This window comes from Cervus canadensis, chromosome 25 (assembly GCF_019320065.1).
Source record: "Cervus canadensis isolate Bull #8, Minnesota chromosome 25, ASM1932006v1, whole genome shotgun sequence".
Lineage (NCBI taxonomy): Eukaryota > Metazoa > Chordata > Mammalia > Artiodactyla > Cervidae > Cervus > Cervus canadensis.
Genome location: NC_057410.1, coordinates 31288374 through 31314468, shown reverse-complemented (window position 1 = coordinate 31314468; position 26095 = coordinate 31288374). Strand labels below are relative to the sequence as shown.

The following is a 26095-nucleotide window of genomic DNA, read 5'->3' as shown; positions in this document are numbered from 1 at the left end:
TGCATACAAACTCTAAACAAATCCTATTCAACATACACATAGAATCTAACATCACTATGAACATTTTTTATGACAAATGTTAAAATATGGCTTTAAAAAATCACTCCTGTAAGTATAGTTATTTGACAAAGTTACTTAAAAATAGATAAAGTTACTTAAAAATAGATGGTAAACTTAAAGATATTCTTTTTCCTCTGCCCCAGGAATGTCACTTCAAAGTATCTTTCCTAGAGAAACCCTCCCACGAGTATACAGACCTTCTCAGAATCAGCCTGCCTGACCACCGTTAGGAGAGTGGCTATAGACACACTCTGATTTATTCATATACTGAAATAATGTACATCAGTATAAATGGGAATGAAGTTGGATAAATTTATAAACATCATGTTGGGAAAAAATAGCCAGTTACAAAAGAGGTGCCATTTATATAAATATTTAATACAAAAAACAGTACTATAAATTGCGGACAGATTCTTTTTTTGTTTGTTTGGTTGGTTTTTATTTTCCAGAAGGAGAACTGAGACTCTGACAATCCTCATGGATTCTCCCAAAATGTAAAACCATTAAAAGAATGAGACGCAACAAATTCAGGTTACGGAGACCTCTGAGAAAGTAGAAAGGGAGAAGATGTATCTGGAACCACTTATTTCTTTAAAAAAAGAAAAAGAAAGAAAGAAAGAAATCTGGTACAAGCACAGCAAAACATTAACATCTTAAATCTACGTGGTAGGTCCATGAGTGCCACACTTTAGAAAAACGTCTTTTCCATATCTGAAGTATTTAGTAATTAAAAATAAATTTACTATTTATTCAGAACGATTCGGTTAATGATTTGATATGGGTTTTCCTCATGTGCAGAACCATTTTTAAAAATGGTGTAAGTTGCTGTTTCTGATGGGTCATTTTGTTACCTTATCATTTTGGAATCTGATGTCACTGCATTTACTTCCATAGGACATTCAACCTTAAATTAAACCTTAAATTAAAATCAACAACCACAGTAAGCATAAACTTAAGAAAATTAAAATCCACTGAGAGTTTAATAAGCTAGCTGCCCTAGAAAAACATCCAGCCTCATTTTATTGTTTAAATAAACTAAGGAACAATTATTTTAAAGAATTTTTTACGGGACTTCCCTGGCAGTCCAGTGGCTAAGACTCTGCACTCCCAAAGCAGGGGGCCCCGGTTTGATACCTGGGTTTCCCTGGCATCAGTGGTAAAGAACCCACTTGCCAATGCTGGAGATGTAAGAGATGTGGGTTCAATCCCTGGGTCAGGAAGAGCCCCTGAAGGAGGGCGCAGCAACCCACTTCAGTATTCTTGCCTGGAGAATCCCATGGACGGAGGAGCCTGGTGGGCTACGCACGGTCCATAGGACCACAAAGAGTCGGACATGACTGAAGCAGCTTAGCACAGACCAGCATAGAGAACTGGATCTCACATGCCGCAACTAAGAGTTTGCATGTCGAAACTAAAGATCCTGCATGCTGCAACTGAGACCCAGGGCGGCAAAAGAGGGGAAAAATTATTTACTAACAAAGTAACTGTGATTTCTGAAATGTTCAAAGTATCAGAAAACATAAAGTAATCTTTGTCTACAGATTTAATATCTCTCTCAACTGTACATGTATTATTCTTATTAAACAAATCAGCTATCATTAAAATCACCCCAAATGTGCAACAAATAATTTTAAAAAATGAAGGCTGAGAAGACATCAACATTAATTTAAAGGAAACCACATAAATATATTATTTCATTCATCTCTTATTCGCCCAAAGAAAAGTTTCGAAAAATGTCTGTTGAAATGGTAGGCTCAGCAAAACCATCCTTAAACAGCATAAAGCTGAAGAGCTCTCCTTTTAATTATTTCTTTATAAATAGAGCCTAATTTGAGCCCTGAGTACTTAAAATCATTTTAAATTGCCAAAGTGCTAGCTAAATTTCTCAACAGAATTTAATGCGCTCCCACCTACCCAAACAGTAGGAGCATGTCTGGGTACTAAAACAGGCAGTGACTTGGTATAAACAAGAGCCCTCATGGCGCCCATGGTGGTAACAGCACAGGAATGAGCCGCTTAGATGAAAGGAAACTCTCACTTTAATTTTGGTGCCCACATATCCAACAGATGATGCCAAATCAGTGAGTACCTCTAAACTGCTCGGCACATGAGGTAAACTTTGGCTGGCTTTATAAAAGAAATATTACTTGATAATTTGCTTAAGTCAGGAAGTTTCGACTAGCACAGTCGAAAGGGCCACTAGCACAGTGGCCCTTCCCAAATGAAAACACATGTAATAAAATCATACTCGTTTCACCATTATAAAACACTCATGGGTCAGCTTATGAAATGTTAAGTGTTAATTTCTGGGTACAACAAACAATTTCAACTTCCCTCTGTGTCAGACACATACACTGTAACCCATGTGAACCTCTCGGTAATTAACTTCGGTGCATATAACAACCACTAAATATCTAGTGATATTTAGCAAGCCACAGGAGTAACTTACAAATATGGGTAATTAAGCCAAATACAGTAACACCTTATTACCTACAAACACGAAATCTTGTTTCATTATGTTAACATGAGTCATAAACCAACTTAAATTCCTAGTACCAAGGATTGCACAAGGGAGCTACAGATGTTTCCTGAAGAGAGGACCAAGCTTTTCCTAAGCTTGGAAGTATTCTGCTGAGAGTTATTCCTGTTCTTTCATCTCTGGAGCTAAGATGGTGGACCACAATGATTAAGGCAGCAAGAATACATATTCTTTATACTGTAACAGCTTTTGCAAACATATGGAAGGACAAGTGAAAGTGAAAGTGTTAGTTGATCAGTTGTGCCTAACTCTTTGTGACCCCATGAACCACAACCCACCAGGCTCCTCTGTCCATGGAATTCTCCAGGCAAGAATATTTGGAGTGGGTTGCCATTTCCTTCTCCAAGATTTTACATTAAATAGAACTTACTGAGAGGTAACATCAAGTTCAAAAGGGTTGAGAGCAAATTTTTATTTTTAAATGACAAACTTTACCATCTCTTCTTTTACTTTTTGGTCTTTCCTTACCATAAGTGATACTGAAAATACGCCTGTTGAAAGTTTCTAAATACATGAGCTAGAGTTCTCAAAATGCTCATTTCAAAATGCTTGTTTTGGGGGGAGGAGGAGAAGGGGAGGGAGGATATCAATCCAGAAAAAATGAACCAGAAGCATAACCTTTGATTCAATACAACCAGAGAAAGAAATTCATGAAAATGAAACTATAAATATGGACAGCAGTGTATTTTTAAAGAGAAGTAACTGCAAAAAATGGTGCAGGAATAACTATGGCATTTATGTGCAGACATCTTAAAGAAGATCAAATTCTAACTGGATCAAAGATTAAAATATATAAAAAGAAAAATCATAAAATATATTGTAAAACACCATGGTGTTTATGGTTTTTTAAAGAGTCATTTAAAAGGCCATTCTAAGAATGACACAAACCTTTAACAAGTGCCAAAATTTTTAAATTTCTTCATGGCAAAGTCTGGTTAATATATATTCCATGTTTGCTACATGCTATGACTATATATACACAATGTATCATTAAGTCAGTGTGGAAGGCAGAATTCTAAGAGAGACCCCAAGACTCCTACTCACTGGTGTATACACCTTGTACGATAACCTCTCCTTGTGTGTGAACAAGACTTGTGAGTAAAATGGGGTTTTACCCCCATGATTAGGTTACATTATTTGTCAAGGGTAAAAGAATTTTGCAGATATAATTAAGGTCCCTAATCAGCTAACTTTAGTTCATCAAAAGGTGAAATAACTGAGTGGGCCTGGCCTATCAGGTCTCTAGAGGTGATGTGACAGAGATACTCGTCTGCTGGCCTTGAAGAAATAAACTACCAGGTTGTAGAGAGGGCCACGTGGCAGGGAGCAATAGCAGTTAGGCAGCCTGTGAGGGCTGAGGGCCTCAGTCCTACAACTGCAAAGAACTTGACTCGGGAAACAACAAATGAGCTTAGAAAAGGATTCCAAGCCTCAGACAAGACTGTAATCCTGGCTGACACCTTGATTTTAGGCTGATGAAACTTATAAGAAGAGATACAGGTAAGCTGGGCCTGAACTCTTGGCTCATGGAAACTGTGTGATGATAAATGGGTGTTGCTTTAAGTTGCTAGATTTGCAGTAATTTGTTACATGATAGTAGAAATTAACAGACAAAAATGACAAACAGGAAAAAAAAATGTGCAAAACAACCTATTTAATAAGTAAAAACTTCTACCAATCAATTTGAGATTAATAACCCAATAAATAAATGACCAGAATATATTAACAGGTAATTCACAATAAAGAGAAATGTTTTTAAGTGCATAAAAACATGATTAACACATTGTACTATAATTATATAAGATGTAACTGTTGGGAAAATCTGGGTGGTGGGAGGGAGTAAATGGACACCTCAGTACTACTTTTTACAACTTCCTCTGCATCTAAAATTACTTCAAAATATTTCAAAATACAGGTAATCTCATTCATATCAGGAAAAATATAAATTAAAATGAGGTACCAGTTTCACCTACCAGATTAGCAAGCATCAAAAAACCTTGCAATACACTATGTGTCAGAAAGATGTTCATACGTTGATGGTTACATAAACTGTAATAGTTTCACTCTCTACTGTACCTTCAGCTTCTACTGTTTGACACAGGTACAGTGTTCAATTTCACAACACCATAACTTAAAAGGCACAAACTGTTTGATGAGCAAACCCACGTTTAAGAATTTAGCTTACAAATGGAAGATCCGCTGGAGAAGGGATAGGCTACCCATTCCAGTATTCTTGGGCTTCCCTTGTGGCTCAGCTGGTAAAGAATCCGCCTGCAATGCGGGAGACCTAGGTTCAATCCCTGGGTTGGGAAGATCCCCTGGAGAAGGGAAAGGCTACCCATTCCAGTATTCGGGCCAAGAGAATTCCATGGACTATACAGTCCATGGGGTCACAAAGAGTCGGACATGACTGAGGGACTTTCATATATTCTTCATGTGTGCAAAAGAAGCATGCCCCAGTGCAGGGAGTGAGGTGCCTACAGTAATTAAAGACTGAAAGCAATACATGTTTCCTTTAATAAGGAAATGATTAAATAAATTATGGGATACCCATAGACTGGAATCCTGTATAGCAATTATAACAAGATCGATTAATCTGCATTGATAAAGATCAAAAGTAGAATATGTTTTCCAACTTCTCAAGTCTTGCAGAGCAATTTCACAGCATACCCAAGTTCACTTATTTGGTCAGTATTTACATGTCCCAAGTATGTACCACGCTTCATGTCTGGATAAAAAGGACATAACTATCCCCATGTGAGAAGATGGAGCAAGTGCCCACAGGAGAGAGGGGAGACAGGAGAGCCCACAAAGAAAGGAGACCAGGGCTCAAGGACCAAGAGGGCATAAAAGGCAAAGATCAAATGAAGAGGCTTGGGTGACAGGCTGGGATTCTGTTCTGCTGAAGGATTTAAAGCAAAATCTTGACAAGACACTCAGTGAAGCACACAGTTACTATAAAAACCAAGGAGGGGTCCAGCTGGACAAGTTCAGGATCTGGAGACCACGTGTGATTTCATGAGAGATGTCTTAGGACATCTCACTTTGAGCGCTTCCCGTAAGCTGAGTCACCCAGGCACACCCCTTCACCTCACACCTGCTAAGACCTCCAGAACCATGAGGACAGCACGAAGTCCTCTTGAAACATGCCATCTTGCGTACTGGAGTCAGAGGATAGACTCGACACATTGTTCTCACTTGGAGAAATATTTACAAGCAGATGTCTCAAGCACCTGGACATACTTCCCTTAACCATGTTCCTTTACTAGTTCTTCATCCAACATTTAAGGACGGAGTCAAAGCAGCAAACTATTCCGCTGCATTTCTACAACCTTCCTGTCTTCTGTGCTCTTAATGGTTGAAGCTTTCAAGCACCATCCCTGATGCCAATACACAGCCTGAACAGCTCTTACTGAATGGACCTCCTATTTTCAGATAAATTAAAATCTATGCCAACTGGTGTTCAGTCTCAAATCGAGGCCACCTGTTCCAATTAGTGAGATTAAAATAGTATACTACTGACTATCTGAAGTCCAGTCCCAAGTCTTCTGGATATCACAAAATCTTTACAAAAGACAGGAAAAAAAAAAAGGAGAGAATTTCGGTCCTAACACACAGTTGCACATACAGGAGTAAATATATCCAGGTGACGAAGTATAGCTTTCACTAAAGACAGACTTTATTTCTGGACAAGTGCTTACATCAAAATTTCTGAGAAAAGCTGCAGCTCAAGGCATCATTTAATTTCCTTACAACAAGCTTACAGATACAGCTTAATTAGATTCAACTTTACTTCAGCAAAACACAGAGCTTAAATTTCTTCTCCACCCATCTTTCTGTCTGTGCCTGAAATTCCCAAAGAATCTGTATCTTCTGGATGTTCCACTCTTTAGCCCCACGCCCTCCATTGTCTCAGTTTTTCTCAGGTCATCAGAAAACTAGAAAGGCAGCCTGAAACACAACTCTCAATTTCCCAACCTCTCCCAAGCACTCCTATCCCAACAAGGCTGCCTTCAACTCACCAGAGTGTGCTTTTGTTCATCGCAAACATTCAATTATTTAAATTCTTGCAATCTATGAGAAGAAGAAAAACCTCTTAGCATTTTCAAGCCCAAAGGTCTTAACTGTTTCATAAAGGAAGACAGATGACACATTAAGACCAGTGTTTTCCTAAAAGATTCTGAATCATGTTAGGTGGACAAAATTGAAAGCATTAAATACACACAGAATCACAGAGAGTGAGTTAGTCCCTTGAAAACAATCCTCAACCAAACGTCACTGCTTGAGGCTGGGAGAGAGTCTGGGTTCTGCGCTAACAGCCCCTTTACAACGCTCCCCCATTTGCTCATCCCCTTTTTCATCGGGTGCAGAGGCCTCAGAGGCCCAGACGATATTCACCTAGAGCAGTTAACACTGCTGTTGTTTTTTCAGTTGCTCAGTTGTGTCTGACTCTTTGCGACCCCATGGACTGTAGCCCCCCAGGCTCCTCTGTCCTTGGGATTCTCTAGGCAAGAATATTGCCATTTCCTTCTCCAGGGGATCTTCCCGACCCAGGGATCGAACCCGCATCTTCAGCACTGACAGGTGGATTCCTTCCCCCTGAGGTACCAGGGAAGCCCAAACTGATTTAGAAATATTAAATAAATAAAGGTGCTGGTGGTCTGCGTAGGAGGTGTGGGAATGAGCGAGGTCTGGGGAACTCTGCAGTAGACAAAGGATGACTCAGTGTCAGAACAACCCACACTGTGTCGGATCTGCCAACCCCACTTCTCACGGTCATTCACACAAGCAGGCAGGGGGAGGAGCTGACGTTCCCAGTTTGACTCCAAACTCTGAACCCTTCATTCCAACCCTCAAATCTGGAAGCAAACTGAGGGAGTGGTGTTGGGGATAAAGAGGAAAAGATGGTTGAGAAAATTGAGGAAGCAAACCATTGGATGTGGTGGGTAAGGGGGCTGATTGAGGGGGCTTCCCCGGCATCCAGTTTGGGGATTGGCTGTATGGGAAAAGTATTAATCAGGATTTGGGGGCAGGGGAGGTGGTTTGAGAGAACAAATTAAATTTGACACACAGACTTTGAGGTGCCTGTGGAACATCTGCATAGAAATATGAAAGCAGAAATACGAAAGTGAAAGTTGCTCAGGTGTGTCCAACTCCCTGTGACCCCATGAACTCCAGCCCACTGGGCTCCTCTGTCCATGGGATTTTCCAGGCAAGAATACTGGAGTGGGTTGCCATTTTCTTTTCCAAGGGATCTTCCCAACCAGGGACTGAAACTGGGTCTCCTGCATTGCAGGCAGACCCTTTACCATCTGAGCCACCAGGGCAGGGTAGAAACATACTATGTAATAAAGCCACACCAAGGTTGAGCTCTCAGGTCAGCACATGAGGCAGCACACACACTTTCACACAGAGAGGCATGCCCCTCAGGATAGGCGTGCCAGCTCCCAGAAGGTGACAGACCCCTCCCCTGGCTTCCTCCAGGGTGCCAGCGCATGACTGTTTCTTAGGCTAAGAAGCTGATGCTGTTGCTGGTTTGTGTTTAGGGGCTGTGTTGTATGGAAATTATATATGCCAAAGACAAAGAGTGCTGGAAGATGCTCTCAAAAGAGACTCACAGGAACAGAGAGCTTCAGAGGTGACAAAAGACTGGGGCTGAAATTCTAGGTTAAATCCGTACATGATGTATTCCATGACTTTTGCATCTGGCACATGTTTTTTCCCAATACCCTTTCCCAACAGGTAGGAGGTCAAGACAAAGATGAACTCACATCACAAAACTTGATTTTAGAAAGAAAAAAAAAAAAACAGACCATAAAAGGGACCTCAAAAAAGATTTTTTTAAAAAATTTTAGTCACACCCCACAGCATGTGGGACCTACCTTAGTTTCCTGACCAGAGATTAAACCTGTGTCCCTCAGATGTACAGAACAGACTTTTGGACTCTGTGGGAGAAGGCGAGGGTGGGATGTTTCGAGAGATCAGCATCGAAACATGTATATTATCTAGGGTGAAACAGATCACCAGCCCAGGTTGGATGCATGAGACAAGTGCTCGGGCCTGGTGTACTGGGAAAACCCAGAAGGATCGGGTAGAGAGGGAGGTGGGAGGGGGGATCGGGATGGGGAATACATGTAAATCCATGGCTGATTCATGTCAATGTATGACAAAAACCACTACAATATTGTAAAGTAATTAGCCTCCAACTAATAAAAATAAATGAAAATAAATAAATAAATAAACCTGTGTCCCTGTAATGGAAGGCAGAGTCTTAACCACTGAACCACACGGGAAGCCCCAGAAAAGATAATTTTAAAACAGTTGCAGCAGATCCAATACAGCTAAGTAGTTTAATGTATGAACTGTTACCCCTCCTATTCACTCCAACCCCACCAGAAATCTGGAAATAAATTCAGAAGCATAATGGCCTAACACTAAATTATTCAAATTCACTTTTTTCACCCCCAAATCACAAGATTTAAAACCTGTTCATCAATTAATTCTCTACTGAAAATAATTAGAATTTTCATCAAGTTCAATTTTGAGCTGTTTATCACATAATTTAGCAATTAGTATGGTATTAAAGTGTTTTAAGGACTTCCCTGGTGGCTCAGATGGTAAAAGCATCTGCCTACAATGTGGGAGTCCTGCGTTTGATCCCTGGGTCGGGAAGATACCCCCGGAGAAGGAAATGGCAACCTACTCCAGTTTCTTGCCTGGAAAATCCCATGGATGTACGCAAGAGCCCAGGAGGCTACTACAGTCCATGGGGTCACAAAGAGACGGACACTACTGAGCGACTTCACTTTACTTTGAAAAGTGTTTTAAGTAGCTTTCTTTTAAGAAATTCTCTTCTAAGACAGGAGCTAGTATAATGGTTAGTCCTTAATCAGTTTGCAGTCATTCTATCTGGTTATGGTCTTGTTGGATTTCTTTTTGCAAAGTATAAAGAGAACGATGTGGAGTTAAAGTCTGAATTCTCTTCCAATTCTAACACGGTGAAATCTTTAAGTCTAACTTTCCAATCTCTGCCTTAAGGATTAGAAGGACATGCCTGCCCAGTGAAGCTTGACTCCTACAGAGAGATCCCATGAGGTCAGAATGTGACTCGACCATCACAAGAAGCAACCACCCTTGTTCTGTCCTTCCACTGCTCATCCTCCAGAGAAAACACGCCAGTAAGAATATGATTCTTTAACAACGTCTTTAAGTTGTAAGCTTGTTCAACAGCCTTGAAGATGTCCCCAACTACTGCCAAAATTCTTACACCCTAGGCGTTATAAGAACTTTATAAATGACCCCTCTAAATTGTTCATCCACCAAACGCTTACTGGGAACAACCAACTACGTGCAGGGCACCAGCAGTGTGCAGTCTCCTAACAATCTCGAGTGTGCAGTTTGGGGGGCCCCCAGCAGAGGTTGAGCACATTCATCCCCAAGCACTGAGCAGGTTTATTAAGACAGAACTGCTCTCCTGCCCTCAGCTCAGAGGCAGAAGATTGGGAAGTGGCTAAAATGCAAGCTCTGGAATTAGATCTGGGTTCATCAAACCCTAGCTCCACTATTTCCCAACAGCCACAGGCCTTGGACAAATCACTTAACCCACCTGGGCCTTAACTCCCCCATCTGTAAAATGGAACTATAAATAGGATATCGTGAGGATTAAGGAGTGCATTTGAAGTATTTAATATTGGCGCCTGGTATATAGTAAGGAACTGGTACCTATTGGCTATTATCACTGTCGCTGCATTCTTCTCTTTATTTACATACTCTTTGCCTTCTTACAGAGGAATAATCGACACAGACACTACATTCTGCTTCAAGCAGCACTGCCCTCCCCCAAGTCAGTGGAAGCAGCTGGATTATGCATAGATCATATATCCCCATGTTCCTTTTCTGAGGAATGTGAAGTCCTCACTCTGATTCACAGTACAGTGATTCATGGTTCTCTTCTCTCTCACCACTCCCCCCACCCCCCCACCACGCTCAACTGAAAACACAAAAACACAGTTAAACAAAGAAACAGTAGGGCTGAAATAAAGTCAAGCTGGGCTTGACTTAGCAGCCTCTCCTAAGTCAAGACCTGGGCAACTTCCACCCAGAAGCACAAGGCTCATTTCTGGCCTTAACAGCAGACCTGGAAATTTAGGCAGTGGGTCTGAAGCAAACACATCCTGTGATCCAACTTGGTAGCAGCTGTCTTGGTGTTCCACAGAGGATGTGACAAGCGGGCGTGTTGTTGGAGGCTGGCAATTCGTTTTCCTCTAAAGGGAAAACCGGTGAGCCCACAGCAAAGCATCACTCAAAACACACACATCAATCCATTCATGCTATACTGAAGACAATTCCAACTCACACATTCATCTACTCACCATCCCTTAAATTAACTCTTTAGAAGAAAACAAATCACTGATTAAAAATTGTACTCACAGACCACTGACTCAGGTTACCCCTTCACCAGGTCAGTGTCACCTACAAAAGAAGTCTGTTTCCACTCACTCTGGTTCCTGTTCAGGAAGTAAGCATACAGTCATCAACTTATTACATCACTGCCCAAGCATTTCCACAGTGAGAAGGGCTCTGACATCTTCCTCTCCCTGACTGCCTCTGGCCATTACTCATTGTGCAGTTCTGAATCTATTTCCATACCTCAGAAGGTTTAAAGATGTACTACAGGTGGCAACCGTGCCTGACACAGGTTTTAGTTCAGACACTAGAGACTTGCACTTACTATCATCACTTCCGTCTGTAAAAGAGAAGGGTATTTCCTGGGGCTGCAAGGATAAAAAAGATACATTCACTAGATACTAAATTTCCAGAGAGGCCAGACTATTTCATCACCCATACATTGCTGATGCCTAGAACTGCAGTGAGCACAGAGAAGGTGCTCAGAAATATTTGCTGAATGAAGCCTCCTGTTCTCACAGCGCCAGTGTCTATAGTTTATAAACATGTAAGTAATCAATTGATGAGGAGCGTGCAATGGAGAAAGGTACCATATGCTAAAAATCCAAGAAAAGTCTCTATATTATTCATAAAATCAGCAGTCTTTCCATTCTCAAGCTTATGAATATGTATTTCAGTTCAGTTCAGTTGCTCAGTCATGTCCAACTTTTTGCAACCCCACGGACTACAGCACACCAGGCTTCCCTGCCCATCACCAACTCCTGGAGCTTGCTCAAACTCATGTCTTACATAGTGATAACATCAACTGGCTACCATCTATTGAGTCTTACTGTGTACCTGACATTTTATAGACATGACTCATTTATCACTCACCACACATCAACGGTGTGGAAGAGGAAGCAAGACCTAAGATAACTATAAGGTCCAAGGTCGAGTGCTTAGTAAGCAGCCCTAACTAGCACAGGGTCTGTCTTCTGCGGGCTAGCCGCAAGAAAGCGGTTCTGAAGACAGAACAGTCTGGTCTGTGCAGGCAGGATGGAATAGAAGTTGATGACATCAGAGAGGAAGGTAAAGCACCAGCTATCTCCTCCTGAGGTCGTAAGTGGCTAAACTAAGGTGGGATGTCTGGGGAACATGGGAAGAAGGAAAGGATTCCAGAGAAATGTCAGAGATCCAGTGGCATGGCTGACAGACTAGAGATGAGGGGAAGGCAGGCACTCCAGACAACTAGCAGCTCTGATCAGTGGCCCAACAGTATAAGGAAAAAAAGATCATTCATCTCACACATGGAGAAAAACAGCTACTATTGAGTATACACAACCACTGTTTTTACAAATTCTCTTACCGAAGACTCACAATCACTCCCCAAAGTGGGGATCATTATCACCTTTTATACATGGGCAACTGAAGGCCTGGAAAGGTTAGAGCCTGCCCCAGCAGTCACCCAGTTGGGACGTGTGAAGAGCCAGCTATGATCCAAGTCTTCTGCTTCCAGAGCCACAGCTGTTCGGCTCTAGACCCCAGTGGCTGAAGATGGCATTTTAGGACACTTAAAATTAGAACTGACAAAAATTTGATTCAGACATAATTAATAAAAACCAATTACTGGATAGAAAGCAGACTGCCTAGATTCTTAAATAGATAATAGGCTTTAACTATCTAGGGCATGAAAAAAAAAAGTAAGATTCTAATTATGTATGCTCTTTCTTTTAAAATCAAGGGATATAATGTGCAGTGAGTTTTAACATGTACCATTTCTGAGTTTTACGCAGATGAAGTTTAAAAATGTGAATGACCCTGACTTGTCAGCTTAGAGACAATCACAGAATTTATCAGTTACATTACATTTTCACCAAGGGGGGCTGGGTACGGAATTTAGGTTAATCCACCTGGCTGTAAAAATAGACTTGTGCACTGTTAAAATAGTACACTGCCTCATTATTATTCCAGTCTCAAAGGCTTAAACAAGCTCAGCAAGCAAGATGTCTATTTTCCCTGCTCTCTCAACAGGGTATCAATTTTGAACACAGAAAGTGACCACTTGGTAAACAAGAACTTGATCTCACTGAGTCTTAGCCCCTAGCCAGGGGGAAACTTCTTATCTCTGAAAGGTTAATCAACTCCTCACGCACACCTCCATTTCTCATTATAATGTTTTTAGGGGAGCTAATTTACCAAATAAGTCCACAAAAAGGTTCTTTTTAAAACCCACATTAGAATCTTACTGTATGGTGCAGGGGACTCTATTCAATGCTTTCTGGTGACCTAAATGGGAAGGAAATCCAAAAGAGAGGGGATGCAGGTAAACATATAGTCAATTCACTTCGCTGTACAGCAGACTAACACAACACTGTAAAGCAACTATATTCCCATCAAAAAATAAATAAATGAATCCTATACTAGATGATTTATTGTCAAGGCAAAGGGGACATCAAGAAATTAAGTATCAGTATTCCTTGAGGTTTTCCTCAGCATCACATACTTTCTGAGTGTAAAGAAAATACATTTCTATAGCTACATTCAAATGAGTACCACAAAACAGGAGTTAAAATCATCTAATGGGATGCTTTCTGCACCCGAAGATTGCTTCCACCTGGCCTTCATTCCAGCAGCCTTACGGCAGCCTTCAGGACAGATCAAAATTGTATCAGCCCCATCTGAGTAAAGGTCTTTGCTGTAGAACTTGTGATCACTGTCCACTGAATTTCTAGCCTTCCTCAATTTGATTTCGTCCAGCCCTTACCAGATTTCATTTGCCCTATATAAGCTAATATAGAATAATCAGTATATATAAGTCTAACTCAGTTTTAATATATGGTCTATATAAAAACCAGGTGTCTCCATGCTAACAATGTAGTACTTTAACACGGTCAGCAGAATTTTAAACAAAATAAGAAACCCTTTTTACAAATGGTTCCCCTACTTTAACAGGAAAGATGGGTGTGGAAATGGAACAGCAGCAGATACAGGAGAGATAAAGTCTGTTGCTGACTTACACATCTGCTTTGCCACTTTCCATCTCAGTAGTTAAGCTAAAAAGAGCTGAGTTTTGGAAAGTTCCGTGTGCTTTTGCCAAATTGCTTAAATGGGTTCACAATGAGCCATCCCTCCCTCAAAGATTACTAATCCTGTTGTTTACACAAAGATTATCACAGTTGTGACAAGAGAAACCCAGCTTCCACACTTTTTTCAAACCTGAAATGTCTTTTCCGTCAACTACAACACTATGGACCACACATCCCCCTGATTACAAAGGCATCAGAAAAAGACTTTCATCTTCCTTTGCAGTTAACAGAGTATTAGTCAGCAGCCATCCCTCAACAAACTTCTAACTTTAGGTAACCAAAGATTTTTTATTATCAATATTTTCTTTCAAATGGAGTTTCTAGTTATTTTCATTACAAACTGTTATGGAACTTTTAAGAAGTGCAGAAAGAGAGGGAGAACTCTTTTGTGGGGAGCGGAGCGCGGACTGGATGCTGGAGATAAGTATTACTCCACTAAATGTACTTAATCCGAAAAAAATTAAATCATTTTGTGAAACTGATTAACAGATGCGAGCACGATCCTACCTCCTGAACTTTCAGCAGAGAGGCTGGCACTCAACGACTAAGATCGTCCAAGAGAGCAGTTAGCGCAAAGAACACCTTCAGGCAATCCTCGCCCGAACAAATGCCAGGCAGAGGAGGTGCATTTCTAAATGGCAGTTCAATCAGTCAAGGGGAGAGCCAAGTGTTCAACCTGGACGATCAAACAGCCCTAAGAGAGAAAGCGATCCCCGGGGCAGGTGAGGCTTCCTCTCTCCCGAGGGACCGGCGCGCAGGCTGAGGCCTCCCTCCCCGTTCGAGCACTACAAGGCTCGTCTCTGCGGCTCACTCTGAAAAGCTATTTTCGCCCACAGCCAAAATCAGCAACAGCAAATTACACAGCAAACAATGGAGAGGGCGCCTGCTCCTCACGACTAGAAACTCTCTACAGGCAGCGCGCAAGACTGACTTTTCACTGGGGCAGAGCCCGCAGGAGCGGCCGCGGGAAACCGGGAAGCGGGGTCGGCCGCCTGTCCGCCCTCCGGCCGCGCACAGCCCCGAGCCCGAGAGCCCCGACGGCTGGGGCCGCACCTGAGTTTAGGAAGCCGGGAGGCCGAACTCCGGGGACAAGACGACGCGGGCGGCGGGATCCCCTCGCGTCTGGCCCCGCGCGGCGAGCGCTCCCTGGCGGAGAGGGCGGCGGAGCCCCGGTCGTCGAGGAGACCCTGGAGCGCCGGGACCGACGAGCGGCGGTGGGCCTGGGCTTGGCGCTGCTCCCACCCCGGAGGTCTCGGAACCGCGGGCCGAGCTCCCACGCCCCCCTTCCCATCCCCGTCAGCCCGAAAGGTGCTGGGAAGTCCGGGCTCCGAGCCGCAGGGAAGGGAGGGAGGGAGCCGGCGAAACGCGCAGGGCGAGGTCGTTCCCGCGGGAGCCCAAGCCCACCCAGCCTCGCCCCTCGGAGGGCGCCCCCACCGCCGCACCGACCGCCACCCTCACCCTTCTCTTGCAGTGCTGGTGCCGGCCCGGGTCGGAGTAGGTCCGGTCCACGGTGAGCGCCGTGTCGCTGCCCGGCATCTCGGCGCTGGCGCCGGGAACTTTCCCGGGGTCCAGTGCCGCCGCGCCGCGAGCTGCCGGCGTGCTCCGGCTCGGGCTCGCCCGGGGGAGCCTCGGCCAGGGGGCGGTGCGGGCTCCCGCGGCAGCTGCCAACACCCGCGCGGCCGCCCTGCGCCGCCGCCGCCGCCGCGGAGTGGGGAGGGCGGGGAGAGGCGGGGCAGGGACGCCAGAGGCTCCGCCCCCCGGCTCCGCCGCGCCCCCTGCGCGCCCCGCCCTCCCGAGACCCTCTCCAGGTGCCTCGGCTCTGCCTCCCTCGCTTGCTTAAACTTGATTCCACCTCCTTCCACATTGCCCTCTTTTCACTCAAGGGATGAGTGGCATCTACACTATTTGTTGACTTACCTGATAAAAGATGGATTTTGGCCAAGATGTTGAGGCATGCCTTTAATGCTTCCTTTCACGTAACTCTTATTCATCATGTACTTATGGGGCATCGTGCTAGGCCCTGGGGTAGGGATCAGAGTTATTTTTTTGTTTCTGACGTTTCTTTCTTTTTAAGAGCTCATGTTTTTCTTCTTCTGATTCCACTGAGCAAAGACTACAGTTCCCCTTAAACAACCATCTATAGTGTTATGTATTTTTATTTTGCAAGTCTTGCTCACCTTTATGTTGGAAACTCCTTGAAAATCAAGATACATCTTTTCATTTTAGTATACCCTATTTCGAGTGAAGAGTGCCTCCCCACAAGGAATGTGGAGTCTAGAGGAGACCGTGAAAACACCTCATCTGGTTATAGATGGTGTACCAGTGGGAGAATGAGTTGAAATACTGAAAGTGCAGCTGCTCCAGAGAAGAGTTAGAGTTAGACCTTACCAGCCCAGAAGGAGGAGGATTGTGATCCTCTCCTTCAAAGGGCTGAGGGGGAAGGGAAGTTCAGGCAGAAGAAAAATCCTGAGCATAAAAACAAAGGTGCATGCCAAGTCATGTCCAACTCGGGGCAACCCCTATGGACTGTAGACTGCCAGGCTCCTCTGTCCATGGGATTTTCCAGGCAAGAATACTGAAGTGGGTTGCCATGCCTTCCGCCAGGCGATCTTCCCCACCCATAGATGGAACCCGCATCTCTTACCTCTACCTACATTGGCAGATGGGTTCTTTACCACTAGCGCCACCTGGGAAGCCCAAAAACAAAGGTACATTTGGAAAACCTCAAGCCATCAGTTTAGGGAGTCTCTTCAAGAACAGAAAGACTGGATGGAAAAAGTAGGCGGCCACCATGTGGTGCAGGGCTCTACTTCAAGGCTAATTAGTTCAGCCCTATTCTTGGATATTGGGCAGCTGCTGTAGGCTTCTGAAAGGGGACAAGACAATATCAGGATGGAAATTAAAGAAGAAGAAATATCTAATAGCTGTGAGATGCACTGATTAAAGATGGGTAAGGGACACTGGCTAGAAAGCTACTGCAAAAATTGAGTCAATGTCCTTCAGAAGGAGATTAAGTAAATTACAATACAGGCATCCAGTAGAGTGTTAGGTACCTGTAATAGAATGGCAGCTCTCAATGTATAGCTACAGAAATATCTCTAACATATCTGGTTAGTGAAAAAAGGAATGTGCAGAATAATATATATATAGTATTCCACCATTTATATAAAAACTATATATATATGTGGTAAATATGCATAGCATATTTGGGGGAGAATTAACATGAAACTAGGGAAATAGATAAGAAACTGATGGTAGGAGATGGGAACTAGGTAGCTAGAAGGAATGGATGAAGGTTTATTTCTCATCATATATGCTTTTAGAACTTGAATGCTTGAATTGTATGCATATATTGACTATTTAAAAAGTGAAATAAAGCATATATTTTATTGGAGGGGGGTTTGGGAGAGAATGGATACACACACATGTATGGCTGAGTCCCATCACTGTTTACCTGAAACTATCATTAACACTGTTAATTGGCCTTACCCCAATATAAAATAAAAAGTTCTAAAAAAAGGCATGGATTTCTAAATATATATATATTTTTTTAAATGAAGAGGACAAATTTATCAAAACTAACTTAAGAAGAAATGGAAAACCCCATAGAGTCCTAAAATCATTCAAAAATTAAATCAACATTTAAAAATACTCATCATATATGAAACAACTAATCCAGTCCCATAGAGAGTTTTTTAGGTGAGTTATTCCAAAGCAGAGAAGAGATCTCAAATGTGAGTGTGTGTATGATCTTAGCTAGGGTGGCCACAGAAGGCCTCCACGATAAGGTAACATCTGAGAAGAGATCTAGGAAGAAAGGGAGCTAGCCACATAGATGTCTGAAGACTGTTGATGGAAGGAACAGCAAGTATTAATATAAAGTCCCCAAAGCAGGAACATTTGGGAGTGTTCAGAAAGAGCAAGGAGGCCAGTGTTGCCTGGAACAACAGTAGATGAAATCAGAAACATTTCAAAGGACCAGGTTGTATAAGGTAATTTAGACCATTTTAAGAACTTCGAGTTTAATTCTGAGAAAGACGGGAATATCTGAAATTTTCTAAGCAAATGCTCTGCCTTTTCACTTGGAAGGAAAAAAAAAAACTGATCCCTACCTCAAGGCATACCCCAAAATCAGTATCAGATAGATTAAAGACCTAAAGGAGAAAATACAATTTTTAAAACTGCTGAAAGAAAGTGGAAAAATATCATTCCGATCTCAAGTCATAAAAAGTAGTTCACAAAAAACATAAACCATAAAGATTCAACTACACTGTTTTAAATTTTCTGCTCATGAAAAAAAATAATAAAGTGAAAAGATAAGCCACAAACAAAATGAGCTAAAAATAATCAATATAGATGAATTTCATCAACAGTACTGAGAAACAAAAAAGAGCAAACCACATAAAATTGCCTGTTGAGATTCTATTTAAGTAAAGTTTAAATAGGAAGAATAAATGGCATTTTTAGGAGAACAAAGATATATAGCTAAGCTATTAAGAAAAGTTAAGAGCATGATGTACACAAATTTCAGGAGAGTATTTACCTCTAGTGCAGAGATAAAGAAGGATTCAAGAAGAAAGGGAAACAAGATTATAAATAATGCCATATTTACTCAATGGCTATTGGTATAATAGATATGTTTTCATGCCTACACATATACACAATATTTCATAATAATTTAAAATTCTAAAGATAACAAAGACTCAAAAGACAGCTGTGATGATGGCATCCTTAATCCTGGATTTAAGTCAACAGTGGAGTATCTACTCATATACACAAATCTAATGAGTGCAGAAGAATTGATGCTTTTGAACTGTGGTGTTGGAGAAGACTCTTGAGAGTCCCTTGGACAGAAAGGAGATCCAAACAATCCATCCAAAAGGAGATCAGTCCTGGGTGTTCATTGGAAGGACTGATGTTGAAGCTGAAACTCCAATACTTTGGCCACCTGATGCGAAGAGCTGACTCATTGGAAAAGACCCTGATGCTGGGGAAGATTGAAGGCAGGAGGAGAAGGGGATGACAGGATGAGATGGTTGGATGGCATCACCGACTCAATGGACATGGGTTTGGGTAGACTCCGGGAGTTGGTGACGGACAGGGAGGCCTGGCGTGCTGCGGTTCATGGGGTTGCAAAGAGTCAGACATGACTGAGCGACTGAACTGAATTGAGTAACACTTTACAAGTATAAATCTTGATATAAAGGCAAGACAGTCTGTTATTATTGTCTTTATGCCAATGTAATCTTATAAAGATCCATTCTGAAATCTGTAAGAGTCTGTCTCTGGGTTTTTCCCCCTCATTTGCCTGATGCCTCATTTTTTCAGGTACCTAGGACTGTAAAAATTATATTGATCAGGTGTATGCGTGTACATGTGTGTATAACTGTATCTGTGTGTAACTTTAGAGAGGCCAGACCTAAGTAAGGTCTCTGAAAAGCCAAGGTTGGGCTTTGGTTAGTGTGACAGCAGGCAGCTATTTTCCATTTCTATTACTGTCTTGGTGTTGCTTAGAAGAACTCCATTCTGGAAGGAAACGCTGATCCTCCAGAAAAAGAATGAATTAAAACTATATTAGGCTCACTTCAATTTCAATTAACAGAGGATGTTCTTTTTTAGATCATTTTGATTTATTTCATAAGCCAGTTGCCCAAAAGCTGCTCTACTGGGCACTCATACAAAATAATGTTTTTAAAAGCCCAAATTAAATAGCACAAGAGCAAGCTCCCCAGAAAAGAAAGAAAACAAGCCGTGTGGATCACCATTGGCTCTCTTATTTGGAATTAGGACCCATGGGGAAAATAGACCATGTGCCTTCTTTTGCAGGCAATGCAGGTTTTGTCAGACTCAGGGGGAGAGAGAGAGAGAGAACACACACATCTTTTCTTCAAAGTAAGAATTATCTGTGCCTCTGATAAAAGCCTCCAAAAGCCTCTCTCTGCAAAAGGTAATTAAAATTTTTTAAAAATTGCACCTTTAAAGTAGCAAATGCAATCAGAACAATACGGAAGATAAAGGTACAAAATCTAGGGTGTAAACTAAGAATTTACTTCCAAGGTGTAAGGCACAATAACGCAGCATGTTCTCAGCAGGAAAGCAGCAAACCAGGTCATTCGAGCCATAATAGTGTAAAATAGTGAGAAGAGGCTTCATAAAAGAGACAGGATTGTACTCGATTCTCATAGTACATATTTGTTGTTCCTGCCTGCCCCAGGATCCAACCTCTTATTCTCAAACCCCACCCTCAATTCAAGTAATTTAGGTGAGACTGACCACCCCGGACCTCTGGCACCAGGAAGAGGCACGTGATCCAGACTTGGCCAATCAGAGTTGCTTCAACTTGTGCAGAAAGAGGCTTGTGACCCAGTCAGAGCCAATCAGAGTCTCCCCTGAGACTTCTGCTGTAACTGCTGGGAAAGAGCTGAGCCCATCAGGTTGGCACCAGGTTCAGCCGGTAGAATATAAGTCTGTTGCCATGGTGGGCATTCCTGCTGTATGTGGTAGGCATCAAAGACAACTTCCTCCCCCAGGGATAACAGCCATGAAAGGAGAAAGACTCATTGCTGAATTGTTGGAGCACTGAATCTAGCTTTCCCACTATCTACTGCCACATGACACTTCACCCTAAGATACATTGGCTTACAACAGCTCCCATTCATTTGCTTATGAGCCTGCATTTTGAGCAAGTCTGCAGAGTTTGGCTTTTCTCTGCTCCTTGTGATACTGGCTGGAGCTGGAGTATCCAAGATGGCTTCACTCACCTGTCAGCACCAAGAGGAATGGAGGTGTCTGGAATACCTGGGGCTGGCCAGGCCTCTGTCTCAATTTGTATATGTTTATATATTTAAACAAAATATTCTTATATTTCATAGTCTCCCTTCTTCCAGGGCTCCCCTCTCTCTATGGGATAGCTGGACTTATTTACATGGTGAGTGGTTTTCAAGAGATCAAAAATAAATGATGCCAAACCTCTTAAGGGCTAGCCTAGAGTTGGCAGAGCAGCACTTCTGTCACATTCTATTGGTTAGAATGAGTCAAAAGCCCAGACCAGGCTCAAGGGGAGGAGCAGTAGCATCCACTCGTGACTGGAATAGTACATACATACAGGGATGGGAGAACCGTTGGATGCCATCGAGGCAGACGATCCACCACATCAAATGTGGCTAGATCCTCCCTTCCTTTCTGGTTATTTCTCTTTTTACTTGAACCAGTTTTTAAAACCCTAATACATTTAACGCTGGGTCTGGGTAGACAGAAGACAGTGAGAAGGGTGGCATTTCAAGAGAAAGCAGGAACTAAGGACGACACAGAAGAAGAGTGAGCAGAGAATTCCAGTGGGGACACAGTTTTTATCAGGCCACTGATTGAACCTTCCTTGGTCAGTCCATGCCAGATGACCTCCTAGACTCTTGAACTAATTGTAGTCTATACCTCTTGTTTGAGCACAAAAGTTATCTTATCACGTTATTTAAATATTTTGTGTGGTGTTTTGCATGTGACCTCCCCCAACTAGATTATAGGTTACCAGAAGGAAAAGATGATGCCTTCTAGGTAGGTGTGTGAAGTCTTGGTTGCTAACATAGCATCTCGTATTCAATGCATACTTGCTGAGTGAATGGACAGATGCAACATTTATCAAATGCCTAGTTATTTTCCCAGCACTAGGGTTTTAAAAATGAGTAAGAGGTAAGCAGAAGGTAGCTTTTGCCCTCCAGGGGTTGGAATGAACAATATTATAAGGAGGAAAATGTGCTGAACAATGAGTGTTACTAATTTTCACACACTAAGTAGTTACTGAAATTTGTGAACTCTGCGATTGCTTGTTAGCCTCTTTGATGTGATGGGCTCTGTTCCTGGTGCTGAGGATATAAAAATGAATAAGAGGGACGACCCTGGTGGTCCAGTGGTTAAGTATCTGCCTGTCAATGCAGGGGACACAAGTTCGATCCTTGGTCCAGGAACTAAGAACATATATGCTAGGTGGCAACTAAAGTCGTGCACAACTACTGAGCCCACGCACCTAGAACCTGTGCTCCACGATAAGAGAAGCCACTGCAGTGAGAGCCCGCACACCATAACTAGAGAGTAGCCCCCACTCGCTGCAACTGGAGAAAGACGGTGTGCAGCAAGAAAGACCCAGCATAGCCAAAAAAATAAATAATAATTTTTTTTTTTTTTAAGAGGAAGACATGGTCCAATCCTGAAAGGCTATCCCATTTAGACAGGGAGACAGACTGCAAAAAAAAAAAAAAAAGGTTACTATGAATGCAAAGATAGTTATATCCTTGGTACAGTGGTGGGGCAAAGGGAAAAAGTCGTCTGCTGGTGAAACTCAATTCCTTAGGTATGTTAGGCTTCGTGTCACTATAGCAGGGAGAAGGAAATAAACATAAAGGAAAGTGTGACTTTAAAGATGAAAATGTAAGCCTCTTATAAAGTAAAGGAAAATGTATTTCCTTTCACATAATATTTTTATTTAATAGTAGAGGGAAGTTTCCTTCTCCAGGGAAAATATGTAAGACAAAACGTACAGCAAGCTTTTCTCCTAAGGATTTAAGGAGAGTGGAAAGAGAAGAATAAATCAGATTTTTAAAATTTATTCAAATAGCTTAAGGTGAATGCATGCTGATATATATAAAAAATATAAACATATAAGTTGTTTATACCCCAGACCAGAAGCTTCCAGGGCTGATACAAATATTAATCTCTAATTTTAACCACCTGATTTACAGCCAACTGGAAATGACTACTCTTAATGTTTATATTTAATTTTCAAGATAGCATGTTCTATATAACTGTAAGAAAACAATTGCTGCTATTTATTTAGCATTAGCAATCATCTGGCACAGAAACCCATAACTTCCACTTGGCAAGATTTTGATAAAAACAGGAAAGTAAAAAGATTCAAACTTTGCAGGCTTGTGAACTTGCCTTCTAAGTTTCCTTTTTTTTTTTTTTTTAATTTAACAATTTCATGCCACTGATTTCTCAAGAGCAATGAATCTTTTTTAAATTTTTTAATTGACTGATGATTGCTTTACAACGTTAGTTTGATTTCTGGCATACATCAACATGAATTAGCCATGGGTGTACATATGTCCTCTCCCTCTTGGATCTCCCTCCCACCTCTGGCCCATTCTCACCCCTCTATGGTATTACAGAGCCCCATTTTGAGTTCCCCAGTAAATTCTCATTGGCTATCTATTCACATATGTTAGTGTATATGCATCCATGCTACTCTTTCCATTCATCTTGCCCTCTCCCTCTTCTCCCTCACTCTTGTCCATCAGTCATGTGTCCGTGTCTATGTCCGTGTCTTCACTGCTAAGAGCAATGAATCTTAAAAGAGGATTCTACATGGAGACTTCAAGTGTTTAAGAAACTGATCCCTAACATTTATCTTCCCTGAAGATATGAAGCTACATTAAGAAGTACAAAAATGCATTTTATCTCATCAAAATGAAAAACTTTCGTTTTGTAAAAACCTTGTTAAGAAGATGAAAGGACAGAATACAGATGGGAAGAAATATTTGCAAAACCACAAATGCAACAAATTAGTTGGATTAGTATCCATAATATATAAAGAACTCTCAAAACTCAGCGGTAAAAACAATAAACAACCCAACTGGATTTAAACAAGGCAGAGGAACCAGAAGTCAAATTGCCAGCATCCGTTGGATCATAGAAAAAGCAAGAGAATTCCAGGAAAGCACCTATTTCTGCTTCATTGAATACACTAAAGCCTTTGATTCTGTGGATCTCAACAAACTGTGGAAAATTCTTCAAGAGATGGGAATACCAGAGCACCTTTCCTGCCTCCTGAGAAATCTGTATGTGGGTCAAGAAGCAACAGTGAGAACCAGACATGGAACAACAGACTGGTTCCAAATTGGGAAAGGAGTATGTCAAGGCTGTATATTGCCACCCTGTTTATTTACCTTCTATGCAGAGTACATCATGCGAAATGCTGGGCTGGATGAAACACAAACTGGAAGTAAGATTGCAGGGAGAAATATTAGTAATCTCAGATATGCAGATGACACCACCCTTATGGCAGAAAGTGAAGAGAGACTGTAAAGAGCCTCTTGATGAAAGTGAAAGAGGAGAGTAAAAACTCTGGCTTAAAACTCAACATTCAAAATACTAAGATCATGGCATCTGGTCCCATCACTTCATGGCAAATAGATGGGGAAACAATGGAAACAGTGAGAAACTTTATTTTCTTTGACTCCAAAATCACTGCAGATGGTGACTGCAGCCATGAAATTAAAAGACGCTTGCTCCTTGGAAGAAAAGCTATGACCAACCTAGACAGCATATTAAAAAGCATAGACATTACTTTGCCAACAAAGGTCTGTCTAGTCAAAGCTATGGTTTTTCTAGTAGTCATGTATGGATGTGAGAGTTGGACCAAAAAGAAAGATGAGAGCCAAAGAATTGATGCTTTTGAACTGTGGTGTTGGAGAAGACTCTTGAGAGTCCCTTGGACTGCAAGGAGATCCAACCAGTCCATCCTAAAGGAGATCAGTCCTGGGTGTTCATTGGAAGGACTGATGCTGAAGCTGAGCCTCCAATACTTTGGCCACCTGATGTGAAGAGCTGACTCCTTGGAAAAGACCCTGATGCTGGGAGGGATTGAGGGCAGGAGATGACAGAGGATGGGATGGTTAGATGGCATCACCGACTCGATGGACATGAGTTTCAGCAAGCTCTGGGAGCTGGTGACGGACAGGGAAGCCTGGCGTGCTGCAGTTCATGGGGTCACAAAGAGTCACACAGGACTGAGTGATTAAACTAAACTGAACTGAACTGAACTGAAAAATGGGCAAAAGACATGAATAGATATTTCATCAAGGAAGATATACAGATAGCAGGTCACACAAGAAGAGAGGTTCAGTGTTATCAGCCATTAGGGAAATGCAAATTAAAACCTCAATTGAGACATCATGACATACCTATGAGAACCTATCAGATTGGTAATAATAAAAAATGGTGAGAGCACTAAATTCTGGCAAGGATATGGAGAAACTAAATAATTCATACACTTCTGGCACGAATGTAAAATGGTACAATCTCTCTGGAAAATAATTTGGCATTTTTCTATAAAACTAAATATGCAAATACCATATGACTCAGCAATTACACTCTTAAGTCATTTATCCCAGGGAGAAGAAAACATATGTTCACATCAAAACCTACACAAAAATGCTCAGAGTAGCTTTATTCATAAAAGCCCCAAACTAGAAACGGCCCGGATGGCCTTCAGCAGATAAATGGTTCAACAAACTGGGGGACATCCATACTATGAAATACTACTTAGCAAGAAAATGGTACACACCAATGATATATAACAACTTGGGTGAGTGCTGAGGGAATTATGCTGAATGAGAAAAGCTAATCTTCCAAAGGCTATATACCACATGATGATTTCATTCATGTAGTGTTCTTGAAATGACAAAGTCATAGAAATGGAAACAAGACTGGTGATTGCCAAGGATTAGGAACTGGGTGGGGAGGAAGGGGGATGCAGGAGGAGGTGAATAGAGTGATTGAAGGGCAACACGAGGGATCCTGTGATGATGGAAGTCTTCTGTATCTTGACTGTAGTGGCAGACAGTACTCATTCATGTGATAAAACTGCAGAGAACTAAACACACATGCACACACAGAATTGTCCCTCAATATCCATGGGGCACTGGTTCCGGGACCCACTGAAGATACCAAAACCCACAGATGCTCCCGTAGTCAACCCTCAATATCCATAGTTCGGATTTAACCAACTGCAGGTATAGTATGGAATGTGTTCACTGAAAAAAAAAAATCTGTGTATTAGTCGACCCACGCAGCTCAAATCTGTGTTGTTCAAGGATCAATTACACAAGCAAAACTGAAAAAAAATCTGATTAAAGTTGTGAATTGTTTCAATGCTACCATGTTATTTGTAGTACTAATTCTACAAAAGATGTTACTTTTGAGGAAACTAGGTAAAAGGTACCTGGGATCTCTCTGTAATATTCCTATCGCT

General features: G+C 41.9%; 1 protein-coding gene across 5 annotated transcripts in view; it reads right to left on the bottom strand.

The window, feature by feature from the left end:
* The window catches only part of TMCC3 (transmembrane and coiled-coil domain family 3), a 272744-nt gene that overhangs the window by 50906 nt on the left and 195743 nt on the right, over positions 1 to 26095 (bottom strand). For 2 of the 5 annotated variants that reach the window (XM_043446697.1, XM_043446695.1), the window contains exon 1: positions 15529 to 15857. The exons of the other annotated variants lie outside the window; for them this stretch is intronic. Coding sequence is in view for 1 of the 2 variants with exons in the window: in XM_043446695.1 (XP_043302630.1) it covers positions 15529 to 15606 (78 nt within the window). In the remaining variant the exon portion in view is untranslated. Of the gene's footprint in view, positions 1 to 15528; positions 15858 to 26095 lie in introns of those variants that run through there. 5 annotated transcript variants of the gene reach the window in all.